The sequence below is a fragment of the Pelophylax lessonae genome (assembly GCF_965119305.1).
Source record: "Pelophylax lessonae genome assembly, chromosome: 4".
Taxonomy (NCBI): domain Eukaryota; kingdom Metazoa; phylum Chordata; class Amphibia; order Anura; family Ranidae; genus Pelophylax; species Pelophylax lessonae.
Window position 1 is genome coordinate 103,971,884 of NC_138771.1, and position 20,777 is coordinate 103,992,660.

The 20,777-nt window shown below is 42.5% G+C and overlaps 1 protein-coding gene across 1 annotated transcript in view; it reads left to right on the plus strand.

The window, feature by feature from the left end:
• Positions 1-722: 722 nt before the first annotated feature.
• The window catches only part of LOC309552534 (uncharacterized protein), a gene marked incomplete at its 3' end in the record, with an annotated part of 156,437 nt that continues 136,382 nt past the window's right edge, over positions 723-20,777 (plus strand). The window contains exon 1 of the mRNA XM_082253490.1: positions 723-818. Coding sequence (XP_082109616.1) covers positions 749-818 — 70 coding nt within the window. The 5' untranslated portion in view covers positions 723-748. The remainder of the gene's footprint in view (positions 819-20,777) is intronic.

Below are 20,777 nucleotides of genomic sequence, written 5' to 3' on the forward strand. Positions count from 1 at the left end.
GGGGTTAAATACATCAAGGGGGTGAATAAGGTTCAGGAGGGCAGTTTTTTCAAGACGTAACCAAAATCAAGAACACAGGGACATGACCTCACACTAACTGGAGGAAAGTTCAAAACGAGTCTTAGAAAGTATTATATTACTGAAAGGGTAGTTGATGATTGGAATAAACTTCCAGCAGAGGTAGTGAGACAGTCAACAGTAAATGGCTTCAAGCATGCTTGGGACAAACATAGATCTATACTTAGTCAAAAAAGTTAAGGAAAATAAAAAAACTAAAACAAACAAAAAAACCCAAAAAACAACAGGCAGACTCGATAGACTGCTCGGTCTTTTTTCTGCAGTCACTTATCTATGTTCCTGTAACTCCTCAGTTCTTTCAACCCCCCCCCCTCCGCACCAAAAGTTTATGGCAGCAAGGATAGGGGGCTTTGGAGTCGGAGGAGGAAGATTACTACTGTACTGAACTAGAAGACAGCAGCGCAAGGGACACATCACAGAGAAAATAAGTCTCTGTCCCTTGTGGTCATTTTGCAATTTTATTTATGTAAATTTTGGCTTTAATTGTAACATTTAGAAAACAATGCAAGAGTCCTGAGAAATAATTGTGCGCAATTTTCTTAGCAACTTTCATGGTTACTAAGCAAAATACAGAGGGAAGTGGTAAGTAGGAGGAAACAGATGTTATCATGTGTTGTGCCTTCCAACAGTTCCAAAATCGTTCCCCGTCCTGTAATTCTACAACTCCACCATGATGGCTTATATACAGAAGATCCTAATAACTATTTTGCTACTGCATGCCTTTGCAGATGGATGTAAAGGTAAGGATTATGAATAAATAATGTAACTTAGAATGTCAGTGAGTTTTACACACATACAGTATATATATATGACAAGTGGACTTGGTAAAGAAACCTTTGTAATTATGTCTGACAGAACTGGATGAGTCAAAAATAAAATTCAAATATCTAAAAATAAAAAAAGTATTTTTACATAATTGGGTTATAATTTTTATTGTTAAGGGAAATCTAAAGAATTCTAATAATGTAGAATATTAATAAACATGCATTGACATAATATGTGTTTAAACAAATTAACCCTTCCCCCCTAAAGGTAAAACAAATGATATTGCCGAAGCACAAATTAGCAACTTTGAGATGTGTTAATAAAACTATACATATTGTCACACGTACTGTGTGCATCCAGATGAATTATACCTTGTTTTTTTCAGGACAAATTTAGCTTTTTTTTGGGGGGTATATGGTAACGGATATCTCCTAACTCCTGATTTTTTTTTATCAAAGGAAAACTAGCCCATAATAGTAAAAAGAAAAATTGTTTTAAATTTAGCTGTATATTTCTTGGTATTACCATAATTTATCACCAAAAGACTACCTAAAATGAATTCTCCTGCTCCTGACAATTGCAGCAATTCCACATATGTGTATTTAGTTTTTTGTATTTTTTGTATTTTTTTTTGGTTTTTTTTGTTTTGTATGTTAGTTGTTTGTACCTGTAGTAGGGCCCAGAAACAATGGTGTGCATTTTGCATTTTTATATCCTGCCTTAACCACTTGCCGACCACCTCAAGTACATATTGCAGCGGTCAGCCCTGTGCAGGCAAAGTGACATATGGGTACATCACTCGCCCGCGAGCCAACAGGGGGCGAGCGCGCACCACCGGAGGCGCGCTCCCGCCCCCGCTTGTTCACGGGCATCCCCGCGCGAGTGACCGGCGGGGGCGGGAGCGCGACATTTTTGACACTTTTGGGGGGGACCAGTCACATTATTACTAGTATTAGTAATCAGTGCTAAAAATATGCACTGTTACTGTAATAATGACACTGGCAGGGAAGGGGTAAACCCAGGGGTGATCAAAGGGTTAAGTGTGAGCCTAGGGGAGTATTTTCTAACTGTATGGGGGAGGGACTTGTGGAATGAACACAGAGACCTGTGATTCTAAATAGGAGGATCACAGGCGCTCTGTGTTCATTCCAGAGAGAACAACGGTCAGCTGTGTTTACAACAGCAGACTGCTGTTCTCTCTCCACGGGGATGGGGGATGCAGAGCTAAGCAGCTGTAGAAGAAGGCTGAACTCTGCACTGTGTGTAGCCCACCCCTGAACTCTGCACTCTGTGTGTAGCACACCCCTGAACTCTGTGTTACGTGTGTTTGAGCCCTTCACAGTCTGAGCTGTTAACTGTGCATTAAGCATTTGTGATCCCTGCACTCAGTGTGTTTCTCACCACTGACCTCTGCTCTCTCTGTGTTTTGCTCTCCAGAGCTCTGGGCTCATACTCCTGAGTCCTGTACCTGGGGGAGGGGGGAGCGTGGGGAGAAATGTGCCACGGGCACTGTGTTGGGGGTAGGGGGGCGCACTGGCTATTTGGCACTTATGCCACTCCTCACTGACAGGAGTGACTGCAGTGTCACTTCTGTCAGACAGGGCATTTGGGGTTCTCCTCCCTCCAGCCTGCAGGGGGTGGAAGAGAGCCTGTGCTGACACTGACAGCACACCTCAGTCGCAGCATGGTGCTGAGGAATGGGGGCACACTGCCCTTCCTCTTTTCCCTTGTTTTGTGACATGTCATATGACTGGAGGGGGAAAGAAGAAGCTGCGTTGATTCCAGATTGTGTGATCTGTGAGTGCAGGGGGGGGGGGGGCACCTCTGATATATGGGGAACCTGATGTATAAGGGGCACTCTGATGGGGGAACCTGATGTATGGGGGCACTCTAATGGGGACACCTGATGTAAAGGGCATGCTGATGGGAGAACCTGATCTATGGAGTTACTCTGACCGGGGTACATGATGTAGGGGGGACTCTGATGGGAACACCTTATGTAAGGGAGTACTTTGATGGGATAACCTGATTTAGGGGGCACCCTGATAGGGGTACCTGATGTAAAGGGGCACTCTGATGGGGCAACTGATCTTTGGAAGTACTCTGATGGGGACACCGTATGTAAGGGGGCACTAAGATGGGGATACCGGATATAGGGGGGTACTATGATAAGAACACTTAATGTAAGGGGGTACTCAGATGGGGGCATCTGATGTAAAGGGGTACTCTGATGTGGATACCTTATGTAACGGGTACTCTGATGGGAACAACTGATCTAAGAGGTACTCTGATGGGGACAAACTTATGTAAGGTGGTTCAACTTTCTTTTATTTGAAATTTGGATTTGATTGGCCTACGTTTATGTTTTATTAGAGAGAGATTCAGGCCTTGGCTGGAAGAAAATTTTAGCGACTGGACTTTCTTGAATCTTAATTGATTACCTCTACTCTAGGTAGACATTTGTGCAATGCAGGAATGTGCACACAATTGCATGCATTCCTGCTATGCACAAAACACACATCACTTTTACAGGCATGCACTGGTGCGATCAATGCTGGTGCAAGCATTTTTGTCTACACAGGCAAGGGTGCATTTTGCTCCCCCCCAACCACCATCCCTCTCCCCTCCACAACGGCAGTGTGTAATGAGGGGGCAGGGTTATGCATTTCCTGCTTCCCCTCACTGGCTAAGGGCAGCTGACAGGTTAGGCAAACTAAAACCTCCATAGAAAATTTGGGCAGTTTTGGGACTTTAGATGAGACACCGGCGAGCACTGCTCAGCGTCTCCATCCCTGTATATAACAAAACTAAAGAGAAAAAGGGGATTAAAGAAGGTGTGTATGTGTGGAAACCAACCGGCCCTTAGTTTGCTATACTTACCCACCAGTCTGCTGACAAACCAATTAAACCTGTCTAACATAATAGGTTAAAAACAGGGGTTTAGTTAACACACATTTGCAAACGCATGTATAAGCTGCAGGCCACTTTCCACACACACACACCTTCTTTAATCCCCTTTTTCTATTTAGTTTTAACTAAAACCTCCATGCTGTGCGGAGAGAGGGCGCAGTGTTAGGGAATGAAAGACAGCAAATGGCGTGTGGTTCAGATTTTACCTCCCCCTGTCCTGGCATCCCTATGCAACTGCCTAAGCAGCCTTATTCTGGTGCTGGTGCTGACCGTGGAACTACTACATGCCTTGCTTTTGCGCTTATTTACTAGTAACAAAGAACCACAAGTTTTGGTGCAGCACGATTTTTAAAAAGGCTCTTTTGTGTGTTTTTTTTCCACACATAGGGCAGCTAATTAAAATGAATGGGCTGCCCTATATGTGCTTCAGAAAACGGCACACGCTATGTCACACCTGCAAAGGTGTGAATGAAGAGTTAGGGCTATTTTACACTGGCAGACACCCTCTGAAGAATGATTTCCATTGGATCTCTTTTCAGAGACCACTTGAAAGACTGTGAGGATGCATTATGTCGCCTCCTCCCTGCTTGTTTTAACCCCTTAAAATTTTGCAATCCTTGCCATCTTCTCTCTGTGCATAAATGTGTCCAAGAAAAAAGAGAAAATCCACCAGATATCCATGATTAGTTAATTATTTAAGTGCTCTGTTCTTTTGATCAGCCAGATTCACATCCCTAAGATAAATAACTGATTGAATCTAGGACAATACCTGCTTTGGGAACACATCTAACAGTATACCTGCAGGCAAGGGGGAGTAAAATCTAACTTCACTGTAATCATTTGCATTTACATTTCTTTACACATCATAGATGTTAACCCATTCCCCAAGAAAACCCGGTCAGATCTAATGGTGTACCATAAAACCCAGAGGATCTATGGAATGTTTCATATTCTGTGAAATCAAATGCAGACGCCAAGGCAAAATTGCAACAATGCAATGCAGATGCCAAGGCAAAATTAAAAGTATTTTTTAAAAAATTCTGCAAACACATTACATAGCTGAGAACCTGATATATATATATATATATATATATATATATATATATATATATATATATATATATATATATATATATATATATATATATATCGCAGCAACACCATCTCTTTTATTTAGCTCACTTAAAAAAAATTAATAAAAAAAAGAAAATGAATGCAGACACAACATCTAAGAGTCGATGAACTGCAATTTAATAATATATATGTGTAAAAAGGGTGCTCCCACAATCAAAACCTAATATGTGTGAACGGTAGCATAAACTCATATACTGTATATAGACACAATATCAAAGTTAAAAAATCAGTTATTATGAACTAGCTCAGAAGAAGGTAAATTAAAAAGGTACCACATCCCAATAATGACATATGGGAAGTAGAAAGAAGTGTGGGGCATGGGGCGGGATTTTAAAGTTACCGTCTGTGACCAATAATAGCCAATATTCAAAGACATACCATCATATTTTTTATATAAAATCATAAGTTTTATTACAAAGTCAAATATAAAAAACACCGACATACATTAAAGATTAAGGACATAGGACACTCCAGATAAACAATACATATATAGCGGGTAATCATTCCCGAGGAAGTTTTCCCAGATATGTGGGTGTCGCCTGGTCATCTGGGACCTCTGTATGGTCTGCTACAATCATCTTAATGTTATAGCCTTGCTGACTTGTATTGTTTATCTGGACTGTCCTATGTCCTTAATCTTTAATGTATGTCGTTGTTTTTTATATTTGACTTTGTAATAAAACTTATGATTTTATATAAATAATACGATGGTATATCTTTGAATATTGGCTATTAAATGCCCCACACTTCTTTCTACTTCCTAAAAGTTAAAAAATCTATAGAAGTCAAAATACGGATCAATAAAAGTCCATCATATAGGTGAGAATTATTGCAGTTCCATCATATTTAAAGTGCTGAGGTGCCAAATGCTATAAACAAATTTGGTGCTGTCTGTGCTCCCCTCCTGTGTGCCCACTCACCAGCTGCCATAGACATCCATAACAGAAGTCATGCGCGCTTTGCAAAACATCAGGGATTAGTAGTCCTCCAACGGAGCTCCTTCTTTGTGGGTGCTGATTCTCTTAATGCATATTCACTCAATATTGAACCCTGCTATTTAGAGGGGATTCCCTTTCTAGAAAATTAGCCAGAAATCTAATCAAAGTAATTGGAAACAGAATAACTACTTCAACCTGCATATAACATAAACCATTAGCATATAGACCATTATAAAAATAATACAACTTTATATAAGAAATAATAACAGTACATACATTCAATATACAAACAGATATTATCAGCAAAGGGCCTGAGAGGAGTCCTGTGGATTTGTGCACATATACCCGGGTATACACATTTATCAATAGAGATATCTCCAGATGAATGTTGCAGCAAAGTTCCATTGCAGGGGCCCCTGAGGATGATGTGGTGTCTGTGTTTGTGTTGGAGATCTGAAAACAACATCTGCCACGACGAGGAGACCCTTCAGCCGTTACTCAACCAGCCTGGAACACAGTCCTAGTTATCTGGCACTGTGCAGGTGAAAGAGTAATAGGACAGAGATACTCTGTTTGTCAAAAGGATTCAGCAATACACTCAAGAATCTATGGGCAGCTGCAGTTAAAGAGGAAGTAAACCCTCCTCTGACACTTGTACCTATAGGTAAGCCTAGGATAAGGCTTACCTATAGGCACTGTAAATATCTCCTAAACATGCACCGTTTAGGAGATATTTACCTTAGATGCATCCAGTGACGTCACTGGCGCATGCGCTCTGAAGGAACAGCCGCTGGCGCCGTTCCTTCAGAGCCCCATGCCGTGACCGTCGGCTCCCGTGCGCGGGAGTGACGTCACCGTGGCTCCGGCCAATCAGATGGCCGGATGCCGCAATCCCGGAAGACGGGCAACTGGACATGTCGCGCCCGTCATGCACGTAAGCGGACAGCACGGCGGGGGCTCGTTCTAAGGTAAGTATTGCATAATGAGCTAGTATGCGATGCATACTAGCTCATTATGTGTTTTTTTTTTGCAGGTGGCAAAAAGAAAAAAAAATGTTGGGGGTTTACAACCTCTTTAAACTATTAGAACATAGAAATACTTACATAATTGTCTCTTCTAATAAGGTATTAGTAGCATTGACCGGACATGTGGCTAAGACTTTTTCTTTCTCCACGTCCTCCTTCCAGGATCTTTTCCCAACAACCCCAGAGTCAGGAAGTGACAAACATAATTATACATTATAGTGTGATACTAGCAGCTGACAGTAGAGGGCAGTGAATCCCTACAGATTTAAAACCATTTGACCAACAACTGTTTCTCATGCAAAGCACACGCTTTCTCAAGGCACTTGAATCTACCTTCACTCAAGGAATGCCTTTTTATAATACATTCTACTGCATTCTTACTCACCCCCCCCCCCTTAAGTGAGGTTCCATTAACTTAACGTATACCTCCTGCATGTTTCTTACAAGACAAAAACAATTACAGACAGGATATACTGTAAAACAAATCACTCAGAATACTACCCAAGAAACACTGGTAATTCATTTTTGTCATTTTAGTATCAATGAACCTGTTGCATTTGTGAGTGAAATTAATTTGGACTCCTCCTGTAATATCTTCCCTTGATCACATCCTCCTTTGTTTCAACTTAACAGTTTTTAGTCTTCTAACTCTAACTGCTTTTACATTGCTACTATGGACATTCTGAATATGCTTGCACTCCTGAGCCCATCACTCTATATTTTTCATACTCCTGAGCCTTGCACTCTGCATGTTATACTCTCCTGAGCTCTACATTCTGTACGTTACACATTCCTGACCCCTGTACCCTGTTATGCACTCTTTAGCTCTGCACTATAGGCACTAAGTTGTTCTTTAAAGAAATTGTAAAACTGTAATTTTTTTTTTAATACCAAACATGTCATACTGATGTAGCACCATCCTAGTTAGGTGCTAGTCAGAGAGTGTCGTTTTGGCTCTGTCTGCTTATCAGAAGAGCAGCAGGCAAAACATATGTGCACTCTGCTTATCAGGGAGCAGGATTTGTAGTCAGTTCTACTCAGTGTGCCCAGTGTGTTTTCATTTGGTCTCAGGGAGTGTGCCCAGCTGATCCAAAGGGGAGGCACGTTGGATGCTGGAGGAAACCTGACCAATGGTACACAGGTTTTTTGTACTGTCCCAGTGGGTTGGCACAGCCAGTGGTGCATTATGGGACAGGGTATAAAAAGCCATGTGCACATGAGGTAGAGGTCTTTGGGCGGGAAGCCAGGTCCCAGAATGAGGGTGGCGGCTGCCTCCTCTTTTGCAACAGTTGGTGGTGGTCACAGGCAGTCGGCCTGGTGTTGCAAGGGTGTGAGACTGAACCCAGAGGTCCCAGGGAAGCTGACTACAGGAGTTGGGGCACAGCAGAATCTGGAAAAACAGTGTCTGTGAGTACAGAGGAACTTGCCCAGGGGTCTACCAAGGAAGGGGACCACTCCGAAATTTGTATAGTTAGTGGACAGGTGTCAGCTAGCCCACTGAGAAAGGGGGAACTAGGCGAGTACCCCGAAGAGAAATGTAATAGAAACACTTACCTCATCTTCATTCAAGTGGCAGGATGAAGCAGTGGCCTTACCGCATTCTCAAGTCAGAAGTCCCCAGCATTGTGAATAGTTAACAGTTGGAGTATCACACTCATCCCTTCTCCCATCCCAATTTCAATAAAACAACAACAACAACCCCTAGACTGATCATTGACTGAGCCAAGAACTTAAAGTGATACGTTTCTGCAACCATTTGCTACGGATAACCCAAGGGAATCCTTAAAGTGTAATACTCAGCAGTCCTCTAGGGGGCAGTGCTACACTTATCTGCTTTGTGCTGCTTGCTATGGGGGCCCTTGTGCGGGCTTGCACCTCAGTGTTGCTCAGCCCCATCCCTCACTCCCTCCTCATTGGCTGTGATTGACAGCAGTGGGAATCAATGATCCCCGCTGCTGTCTCTGTGCCTATGAGGAGGGACAGAGCCAAGAGAGCCACTGTTCTCGTTTACAGCACTGGAACTTTATTGGGCTCAGGTAAGTATAAGGGGGGCGGGGGGGGGGGAGTTGCACTAAGAAAGTAAGAGGATGCAGGTGTAGCACCCTACAGGTAGGTGCTAGGTAAAATATAGTGTGCTTTGTTTGCCTAACAGCAGAGCCATGATTTCTTTTGGGTCAGGTAGGTTGTCATGGTTCCCACTTGTGTCTGCTGAGAGGGGAGTCTTCCCACTGGCCTTGTGAAAGGTTTTTCATTGTGCAGTGGAGGAAACCCAATCAGAGATACATTCAGGCTTGTATCTACCCCAGAAGGCAGATTTCGCCGCAGAGGATTCTGGGAGTGGGTATAAGTTTGAGGGGAGTGCATGGCTCAGAGTCTTTGGCGGGAATCAGAGTCCCAGGAAGGGGAGTACAGCTGTCTCTCCTCCTGTCAGAGGAAGTGGCTGTCTCTGGGTGCTGCCTGAGAATCCAGAGGGTGCTGAGCTGAGCTGAAGGGGATCCGGTGTGCCGAGAACCAGCGGAGAGAGAGAGAGGGGTCAAGTCCAAGGAAAGCCTTCAAAAGTCATGAGTACTGTGGATTGCCCCTGGGGGACTACCTAGTGTTAGAGGGGACCACTCCGGGGAAGGTTCTGGGATCTAAGAGTCAGCTAGCTGTAAAGGGGGTGCCTGGTCGGAGGACCCTGAAGTGTTAGAGGGGGTTCCTAGGTTGAGGACCCTGAAAGTGTTAAAGGGGGCGCCTGCAGTTTGGGCCCTGAAGAGTCAGTGCACAGCGTGGAGTGTACAGGTTGAGAGTTGCAGCAGCACAGGAATTTATAAAGAGCTACCTCAAGCCAGGGCAGGGCTGGAGGGAGCTATTCAGTGACTTTTGAGCAAAGCATGTCAGAAGTCAAGTATTCTACAGTCCTGGATCTTCTGAATTAAAGTCGAGGTTCCAGCACAGTTTTCAGTGTTACGGTATATCCAAGCGCCAGGAAGCGTTGGCTAGCGTCGGCTGGCGTCAAGACAGCGCTAACAGGCATTTTTGCTAGAAGAGTCCTGAAACTGTACCTAGTTGAGCCAGAGGAGTATCCCACTCATTCCCTTCTCCTATCCCCAAAATATAATAAAACACACTAACCAAAGATGCCAGAATTGTCATTGTCTCAGTTCTCACACCTGGAGTTACAGCTCAAATGTGCTGGGAATGTTACCGGTAACAATGGCAGACCCACCTCAGGCCCAATGCCTGGAAAACCTGCTGCACAAGTAAAGAGAAGTAGAGAACGCATTAAGGTAAAAGCCTTCTGCCTTTGGAAACACTTTAAGGTAGGATGGGTGCACGCAGGTAACAGAAGCACATTTTTTTTTTCCACGGTACGGCTGGACAGTACATCCATCTGACATTGAAACTCTAATTGTCTAATGAATTTATGAGGTTTACTTCAACTTGCACTGCATGCAGAAACTCCTGGCCTGACCCATATGAATTAACCAGAAGTAATTCTAAGCACATAGCCAAAATAGGAAGTGAGAATCAATCTCTCCAAATTGAGGGAATTCATGGTTGTCATAAGAATCACCAAAAATTCTTCCAAATTTTTTTTTTTTTTTAACGTTCATTTTTGGTGATGATGGTAAAAACTAGTTAAATGAATCAACGGCATATTTCTTATTGGTGGAAGCTGAAAAAAAATGTGTTTTCTGTACCATTCCTCCCTATTTATTGTACAAATTACACATTATTTGCATGGGAACAATGAAAAGCTTCTTCATATGCAAGAAATGTGTCTTTTGTACTGCTAAAAAGGAGAAATAACAAGAAAAGTTCCTTATTTTCAGCTACCACCCATAAGGATGACACCATCAGTTCATTTATTTTGTGCATTTCTGAATGTGTGGTGTGTCTTTTGCAATGTCCTTGTGGTTTACAATATGTTGGCTGAACCACACAGACACTGCATACACCATTATGGGAGCATATTTATAATAATAAAAACATAGTATGTCTTCTCATTTTAACCAGTTCTGGACTGGAGGAATTTGCCGCCTTAATGACCAAGCCATTTTTTGCGATTCGGCACTGTGTTAATTTAACGGACAATTGCGTGTTTATATGATGCTGTACCGAAATAAATTGAAGGTCCTTTTTTTTCCCCACAAATTGAGCTTTCCTTTGGTGGTATTTGATCACCTGTGCAATTTTTATTTTTTGAGCTATAAACAAAAGAAGAGCGACAATTCTGAAAAAAAAAAAAAAAAAAAAAACCCCAATATATTTCCCTTTCTGCTATATAACATTCTCAAAAAAAAAAAAAAAAAAATCTATTTTTTTGATCCTCTTTGGCCAATTTGTATTCTGCTACATAGTTCATATTTTTGGTTAAAAAAATTGCTATAAGCGTATTTTGATTGGTTTGCGCAAAAGTTATCGGGTCTACAAACTAGGGGAACAATTTATGTCATTTTTATTTTTATTTTTTTTTACTAGTAATGGCAGCGATCTGTGATTTTATTGTGTGACTGCGACATTGCGGCGGACAGATCGGACCCCTAACTGACATTTTTGACACTTTTGGGGGGACCAGTGACATTACTACAGTAATCAGTGCTAAAAATATGCACTGTTACTGTAATAATGACTTTGGCAGGGAAGGGGTTAACTTAGGGGTGATCAAAGGGTTAATTGTGAGCCTAGGGGAGTGTTTTCTAACTGTGGGGGAGGGGCTTGTGAAATGACCACAGAGACCTGTGATTCTATATAGAAGGATCACAGGCGCTCTGTGATCATTCCAGAGAGAAGAGAGAGAAGAGCGGTCAGCTGGCAATCTGTGCCGCCGGTCCCATGGATCGGCATCCCTGCTGCCTAGTGGGGGCAGGAGCGCACCGCCGGCGGCGCCACTCACCCCCAGGAACGCTCCCGCGTATATATGCGGCGGGCCGTCGGCAAGTGGGTAAACTTTATCATAATAAAGATCCTAGGGGGATTAGGTTTGTTGGCAATGACAAGATGAATCCCCAATGGAGAGCTTATAATAGGAAAAGAGTCATTTCAAAGAGGGAGACTTGGTGGATTTATGAATTACAGACTTTTAACCCTCTCAATTTGAATATAGAGTGGGATATCATTTGCTTCATTGATAATAAATAATAGTAGGTTATAGGGTAGGTATAATATTTATGGGGAAATATCATACACATATTTATGAATATGAGTAGTATTATTGCACCTTTATACAATAAGATTGGGATGTCAATTGCCTTACTGGTAAAAAAAGTTATGGGGTAAGTACATTATTTGAGGTGAATATTATACATGAGATTAAATGTTTCATATTGATTAGTACAGCCCTCAAATATTTTGCTCGCCTGCTCGCATTTTGCGAGTGGAAAATTATTTAGGGCGAGTGTGGGGCTGCTCCAGGAGCCGCTCAGGGGAAGAGAGAGGAGAGGAAGAGGAAAGCCGGCCGGATAATCACAGAGCACGGATCATCCCACTGTAACAGCTTTATTTTGAATTGCCGGGCGCTCGCCGACACACACAGTCCCGCCTCCTAGCCTGGCTTCTTTGATACACAGAACACCTGGCCAACCTGGCCAAAGGAGTCGAGTCAGGAGGCGGGACTGTGTGTGTCGGCGAGCGCCCGGTAAATAAAATTAAAGCTGTTACAGCGGGATGATCCGCGCTCTGTGATTATCCGGCCAGCTTTCCTCTTCCTCTCTCTCTTCCCCTGCACTGGTCAGTGCATTGACAGGCACAGGTAAAGCTGCATTAACAGACTCAGGTAAAGCTGCATTGATGGGCACAGGTGAAGCTGCATTAACAGGCTCAGGTTAAGCTGCATTGTCGGGCACAGATAAAGCTGCATTGATGGGCACAGGTGAAGCTGCGTTAACAGGCTCAGGTAAGGCTGCATTGTTGAGCACAGATAAAGCTTCATTGATGGGCACAGGTGAAGCTGCATTAACAGGCTCAGGTAAAGCTGCATTGATGGGCACAGGTAAAACTGCAATGACAGGCTCAGGTAAAGCTGCATTGACTGGCACAGGTGAAGCTACATCGACACGCTCAGGTAAAGCTGCATTGACGGGCACAGGTAAAGCAGCAATGACGGGCTCAGGTTAAGCTGCATTGACGGCCATAAGTGAAACTGAATTGAGGGGTACGGGTGAGGTTGCATTGACGTGCACGGGTGAGGTTGCATTGATGGGCACAGCTGAGGCTGCATTGATGGGCACGGGTGAGGCTGCATTGATGGGCACGGGGGGGCTGCATTGATGGGCACAGGGGAGGCGCCATTGATGGGCATGGGTGAGATTGCATTGATGGGCACAGGGAAGGCGACATTAATGGGCACTGGTGATGCTGCATTGATGGGCACTGGTGATGCTACATTGATGGGCACAGGGAAGGCTGCATTGATGGGCATAGGGGAGGCTGCATTGATGGGCACTGATCAGGCTGCACTTATGGGCACTGCTGAGGTTTCACTGATGGGGAATGTTGAGGCCGCACTGATAAGCTTCATTGATGATTTTGCACTGATGGGCACTGATAGGCTGCATTGATGGGCACTGAAAACGTTGTTAATATTTATTTTTGTAACTTCTGCATTAATGCAAAAACATTTAACAGTGTAATTTTATGAGATAATTTATGAGGGCGTGTTTAGGGGAGGCAGGGTAGGAGTTGGGTGGGGCAACTGGTGGCAAGTAACCCTTAAGGCCTGCCTAGTAGCTCAGGACTTGAAATTTTGAGCCCTGGAGTAGTATCACTGCTCGCTTATGCACTTCTACTATCTATCTATTTTTTTTTTTTTTTATATTTTTACATCTGAGGGCCTTATAGAATAACCCCCTTTTTACCTTGTTTAATATATAGCTAAAGGCAAAACTTTTTTTTTTTTTTTTGGATGGCGTGGCGAGGGATTGGAACACCTGTCAGGTTGTTTTTCCGGCTGTGTCCCTATTAGCGAGATTCACCCTCTCTTTATTTGTCCTGTTTACCATTATCACCTAGAGTGAAAGTGAAAGAAAATTCAAATTTTGGGTTGTCCCCAGAATGGCAATAGAGGGGAAATCTTCCAAAGGGGATACTAGTTCTGGTGAAAACCATGGATTCCATCTTTTTGAGGGACAAAAGGATTTGACTATGGGACAAGAAGTTTTAAAGATTAAAAGTTTTACAGATTAAAAAAAAAAAAAAAAAAAAAAAAAGATGACAGAGGTTATAACCCACCCTTACTCTATCCAAAATGAAAAAAAAAAAAAAAAGCGTTTTGCTTTTAGTTCTGCTTTAAGGTTAATTCTCATTTAAGGTTGATTCTATTTAAGCGGTTGCATACCGCTTGACATTTCTTTTTTTTTTCTTACCCTGCAAGGTAATGTCATAATGTGCTAGTATGCATCGCATACTAGCACATTATGTTCAACCTACCCTAAAACAAAGTTTTTCCAGCACCGAGATGTCAGAGCTGCAGATGCTCCCATCTTCACCTGCCTTGCTTCGGGGTTCATGGACTCCGGTTCCGTGATTGGCCGGAAACCGCAATGCCGTCACTCCCGGGCATGCGTGCGGGAGCCGGCGTTTTTATAGGACAGGACTCTGAAGGAATGGCACAGGTGGCCGTTCAATCAGATCGCATGCGCCAGTGATGTCACTGTAAGATTTGAGGAAGATGGGTGCGCTGATATGTGAATAGCTGCTACTAGATGGTATAAAGGTGATATGTGAAAATAAATAGTGCGCTTATTCAATTGATGAGTGAAAAATCACTGAATAGTGATATAGTGAATTAACCTATAACAGGTTAGAAATTAATTACCACATAAATAATTGCTAAGGTTACAAAACTCAAAATCTTTATACACAAAAGCAATATATAGTGACATAAAAATATTCATACAAATAGTGAAATATATGGGAATTCCAATGATTCCATAAATGAAGAAAACACTTCCAACGGTGTTTTAGAAAATAAGGGTGGTAAAAGACAGGTGATGTGAAAAGTTCAATAATAATTCAAATGAAGTAAAAGTGACTGGAATGTCTCTCCACCTGGTGAAATTCCTCCTTACCCGGCGGAAAGAGGTAAGTGCAGTAAGTATAATCCTGCTGTTCCAACATATATATCCTGATATTGTTCACCTCCACCGGTGCAAAACAAGCAATCTAAACCTCTTACCAAATGTGGAAGAAAGACAAGCTCAACAATCGCTGATGTAAAGCTGAAGTGAAGCGTTGTTCCCTTCTCCCGTAATTCTGATGAATGGCTTTGGATTCCCACGATGTGTCTCCGATATACATAAAAAATATATGGAGGCTAATGGTGCATTACCTTTGGTGATGTTTATTCATGTAAAAGATTGCACTTACATGTAACAGGATAAACACAGACGATAGATATAGACTCAAGCGGAGAGAATTTCTGAAGTAACTCGCGTCCGGCTGCAGCGCGGACTGCGAGTGACGTATTGACGGCACGCCTCCCCTGCTGACGCGTTTCCTCCAATAGGACTTCAACTGAGAATGGGAGATAGGTGCGCGTCGTCATATCCGCCTATTTATACAGGAAGGGAGGTAATTCCCTTCCGGTGTTCCTCCTGCAGACCTGTCCGCACTTTGTACTGAACCTTCACCCCCTGGGACATATCAGGATATATATGTTGGAACAGCAGTATTATACTTACTGCACTTACCTTTTTCCGCCAGGTAAGGAGGAATTTCACCAGGTGGAGGGACATTCCAGTCCCTTTTACTTCATTTGAATTATTATAGAACTTTTCACATCACCTGTCTTTTACCACCCTTATTTTCTAAAACACCGTTGGAAGTGTTTTCTTCATTTATGGAATCATTGGAATTCCCATATATTTCACTATTTGTATGAATAGTTTTATCTCACTATATATTGCTTTTGTGTATAAAGATTTTGAGTTTTGTAACCTTAGCAATTATTTATGTGGTAATTAATTTCTAACCTGTTATAGGTTAATTCACTAGATCACTATTCAGTGATGTCACTGGCTGCATGTACAGCAAATATCTCCTAAACAGGCACCGTTTAGGAGATATTTACACTACCTATAGGTAATCCATAATATAGGCTTACCTGTAGGTAAAAGTTAGTGATGAAGGTTTACTTCCACTTTAAGTCATTCTGATCTGCCATTTGTGATTTGAGAGGCAGTGAATAAAGGAGCCAAACTCCTTGTGTCTTTTTAATGGGTTCACAGTGTCAGTTATTCTAGCCCCTAAAGACATCCCATAGGGTGAAATGTGTTGGATGAAGTAAAGCTTCCTCTGTAACTTGTACCTATAAGTAAGCCTATAAGGCTCACCTATAAGTACTGTAAATATCCCCTAAACATGCACCGTTTAGGAGATATTTACTTTGCATGCATTCAGTAACATCACTGGCACATGCGCTCTGAACGAATGGCAGCCCTGTTCCTTCAGAGCCCTGTGCCGTGAACAGCGTCGCTTGCGCACATGAGCGGGAGTGACATCATTGCGGCTTCTGCCAATCAGGTGGCCAGAGAACGCAAACCCAGAAGGAAGACAGGTGAACATGTCGGCTGTGTCAGCGATGAGAGGGCGCCACTGCGGGGGCTTGGTTCTAAGGTAAGTATTTCATAATGAGCTAGTATGCAATGCATAGTAGCTCATTATGCCTTTGTCTTTCAGGTTTTTATTTATTTATTTTTTTTGGAGGTTTACAACCTCTTTAAGCGCACTGACATCATGTGCTGCTGGACGGTTTGATCCGACAGTATTCTTATGTGAGTTTATGTCGGCTTTTTATGGATGTTTATTTTAAAGTATTATTTAAAAAAAGGTAAAGTCCCATTTGAGCTTCCTCACATTTATCTTTTAGTATGACTGGGAGTTCTTTAACTGCTTTGGAATGGGGAGGACTCAGGATTCAACAAGGTTGATGATAACCTTTTTCATGCTGTGATGTCCTACATTTTGGGGAGTATTCACCTGGAGGCTATGGTGTTGGTCCTTTCACATTGATTAGCGGAACCGGGCCACAATGTTGGAGATCACTCTCCTTCTAATGGGTGTGAATTCTGGAAGTTACAGTTTCATTCCTACTACTGCAGTTTATCTTTATGCTGGTATGTTAACTGGCACAACTGAGTGCACCTAAGATGGCTCCCTCACCTCCTAAGCATTTTGAGCTCCCACAGAGAAAAACACTATAGAAATGTATCGAAAACGATAAATTTAAATAAGATCATCACAATGCTTTCCCCACTAATAAACATGTTTAAAGTGTTAACTAACAGTGCTATGACAAACAAAGGAACCTTAAGTTTACACTTCTGGGCCCGCTCACCTGGTGTGAGTGGTGCTGTGCATGGGATTACAGGGTGCTGATATGAGACAGTTTACCACTTCTGGACCGGGCCTTTTTCTGCCACTTGTTGCTTACAAGTTAAAAGTGTCTTTTAGTGTCTTTTAGCAGAGACACTAGAGAATAAAATGGAGATCGTTGCAATATTTTTTTATCACACCGTATTTGCGCAACGGTCTTACAAACGCAATTTTTTTGGAAAAATTCACATTTTTAAATTAAAAAATAGGAAAAAAATGTAAAGTTAGCCTAATTTTTTTCTATAATGTGAAAGATAATGTTATACAGAGTAAATAGATACCCAACATGTCATGCTTCAAAATTGTGTACGCTCGTGGAATGGCGACAAACATTGGTACTTAAAAATCCCCATAGGAGACATTTAAAAAAATTCTACAGGTTCCAGTTTAGAGTTACAGAGGAAGTCTAGGGTTCAAATGATTGCTCTCGCTCTAACAATCGTGGTGATACCTCACATGTGTGATTTGAACACTGTTTACATATGTGGGCGCGACTTGCGTATGCGTTCGCTTCTGTGCGCAAGCTAACGGGGAAGGGGCACTTTAATTTTTTTTCCTATTTATTTTATCTTTTATTTTTACACAGTTTTTTGAAAACAAAATTTAGATCACTTTTATTCCTATTACAAGGAATTCCTTGTAATAGAAATAAGCATGACAGAACCTCTTTAATGTGAGATCTGGGGTCAAAAAGATCTCAAATCTACATTAAAAAAGAAAAAAAAAAAATTTTTATGATGAAAAAAATGGGCTCTTTAAATCTGCTGCTAGGAAGCGACGTATGCCCTCACTCGACTTCCTGCCTGAGGGTACAGCAGACCGGATCGTTTTCCCCGCTACCAACGGGTCCAGTAAGCGAGGAAAACGACCGGGAATTGGTAGGAGGGGGCACCTCTCCCGCCGTCCATAAGGGTAATCCCGTGGCAAATCCGCCGCTGGGACCACCCTTATGTTAAAAAACCCTCATGTTATGTTTAAAAAAATACGGAGGTTATGGCAGCTATCCGCTGTTATAACCTCGGTATTTAACGTCAAAGTACCGACGTAAGTACACGGTGGACGGTCCGTAAGTAGTTAAAAAATATGTTTTTTTTTTTAATCATACTTACCTAGGTGGATGCTGCATCTGTCCCCTGGTGTCTCTACACTGGGAACCGAGCGATCAAACACCACTGATCGTTCGATTCTCACAGCTCCATGAGCAGAGAGCTGCTGACTGTAAGTCACCAGCTCTCCGCTCTGCCTTCTCCTCGCTCACTGGAGCGCTGGGCTGTGGAGGGGGCGGAGCGGCCGACTCATCCTCTTAGCGGCTCGCTGAGAGGCAGAGCCGGGTGTCGGTCCAGGGATCTAATGGATCCCGACTCCGTGGTCGCGATGACACGGTGCCTGGACCAACTTCTGTGACATCAGCAGGAAGTTTACCCTTAGCTTAGTGAATGAGGTCAAGCTTTGGTGTCTTCCATCATCTGTATGTGTGCAAGCAAAAATATTGTTTTATTTTTTCATTATCTATGCACGTAATTGGGTATTCTTTGAAAGGTCAATTTTCACTACATTCTAAGAAAAGTTCCCTTGCAAAATGAACAGCCTATTTGCCTCTGGTAAATTAAACCCCTTGAATCACTGGACCAAAATGCAGCTAATAAGAGGAATCATGGGATTCGTGATTTACAGTATATACTTGTTCTAGGTCAGAAATTAAAACAAGTATTGAGGCTTTTGAAGCAGTAAAATGGCCAGACAACTAGAGTTTGGCAATGTGGCAGCTTTTATACTTTCTCTTTGTAGATTTCCTTCCTGAAAACTGGTAATTTATACCAACATTAACCACACACAGTCTTTTGTCAGCAGCTGTCATTTCTATGCAAGTTGTGTTAAAGTGATTGTAAAGTCTTTTTGTTTTTTTGTAGCACTGTTCCCATAGGGCTTGTTGTATAGTGACTTGTTGGGCCTCCTCTGGTTACTAGCAATAAACTGCTTAATAAACAGTCCAGGGGTGTTGTTTTTTTTGTATTTATTGTGGAACTTGGATGGGAGAAGGTAACAGTGGGATACTCCAAATGGAATGATGAAAACGAAATTATGCAGCGCTAGCTCAAAACAAAGTGTTAAGTGTTGTGATATAAATACAATAATCAGTATGATCAAATATACAAAAAAAGTGCTAAGTGCTTATAAATATCTGAGCAGTAACAGATAAATATATAATTAAATATGATAGTGCACAATAAATAAGTGATTGAAAATAGTCCAAATAAATATTCAGTGCTTGAAAAAGTCCTTATAGTGATCCAATTAAGGTGCCAAGGTGCCAAATAATTAAGGTGCTTGCAGAGTGATATGGTGCCCCTCAAGGTTCCCCACTCACCAGATTGCAGATAATCATAGACCTTCAAAGTTATTGCACATTGCCCGGGATCTTTACAGGACCAGAACTTCTCCTATGTAGCCTTGGAAATTGTTTTGGGTCAGCTTCCGCTTCCACCGTTAAATCCTCTGGTTACTAGCAATAAACTGCTTAATAAACAGTCCAGGGGTGTTGTTTTTTTTGTATTTATTGTGGAACTTGGATGGGAGAAGGTAACAGTGGGATACTCCAAATGGAACTATGTACATTGGATAAGGACAACTCTCACTTGGCTTCACCAGGTTTCTTGTGGAAACAGCTGCACTGCTTGAACCATACTGCCACATGCATGGAAAGGGTTAAGTCTCCTTTCTCTTTCTCCAGCAAAATAATTGATGATCTACATTATCTTCAGGATACTCACTAGCATCCCCTTTACTGACACCCATCCGCTGATTCTTCTAGCTGCAGGGGTGGCCCCCCTCAGGTCAGGCCTCTTTACACAGATCTGTACTCACTGTACTTCAGAATCTGATCCTTCAGTGTTTCCCCTTTCATTCAGCGTCACAGGACCTTCAGGTTAAGTTCCTCTCTAGCACTCTAGGTCCTTAGGTCGACTACCTGAGGCTGCATGGCACCTCTACAGAGGAGGGGGCAGTCACCCCCTCCCTCCAGGACTCCACTATCCAGATGAAAGACCCCGAGCACATGTGCTCCTGGCATTTATACAGTATACCAGCATGCAAGGAGGCACTTTCCTCTGCCAAATCACCAGTGCTGTATCAAACACATTTGCACTCATTTGTCAGGTTTCCTCCCACTGTCCAACATGCCTCCCTATTGGACCAGTGTGAAACATTCTGTAGAAAGACTGAGTTGCACCTGAGAACATTGAGCAGACTTCACTAACAGATTCTGCTCTCTGGTAGACAGAGAACTGTTGCAGAGTGCGATCACTGGGTGCAGCGGAGTCTATTCAGATCAGACATTGTGGAGTAACAGGAACTGGCTTCTTTATTGGAACATAACCACAGATAGCAAAGATGTCACTTTCTCATTGTAAGAAAAACACAGACAGGAAAAGGTAACCAACAAGTACAGTACAATGTACAGGAAATTACAACACATCATAGAAAATGCATAGCATATCACTGAGCATTAGCGACAACTAGTGTCCTATTTGTGAACTGCAGTTAATAGGCTAAGCTTTAAAGTTGTTGTATC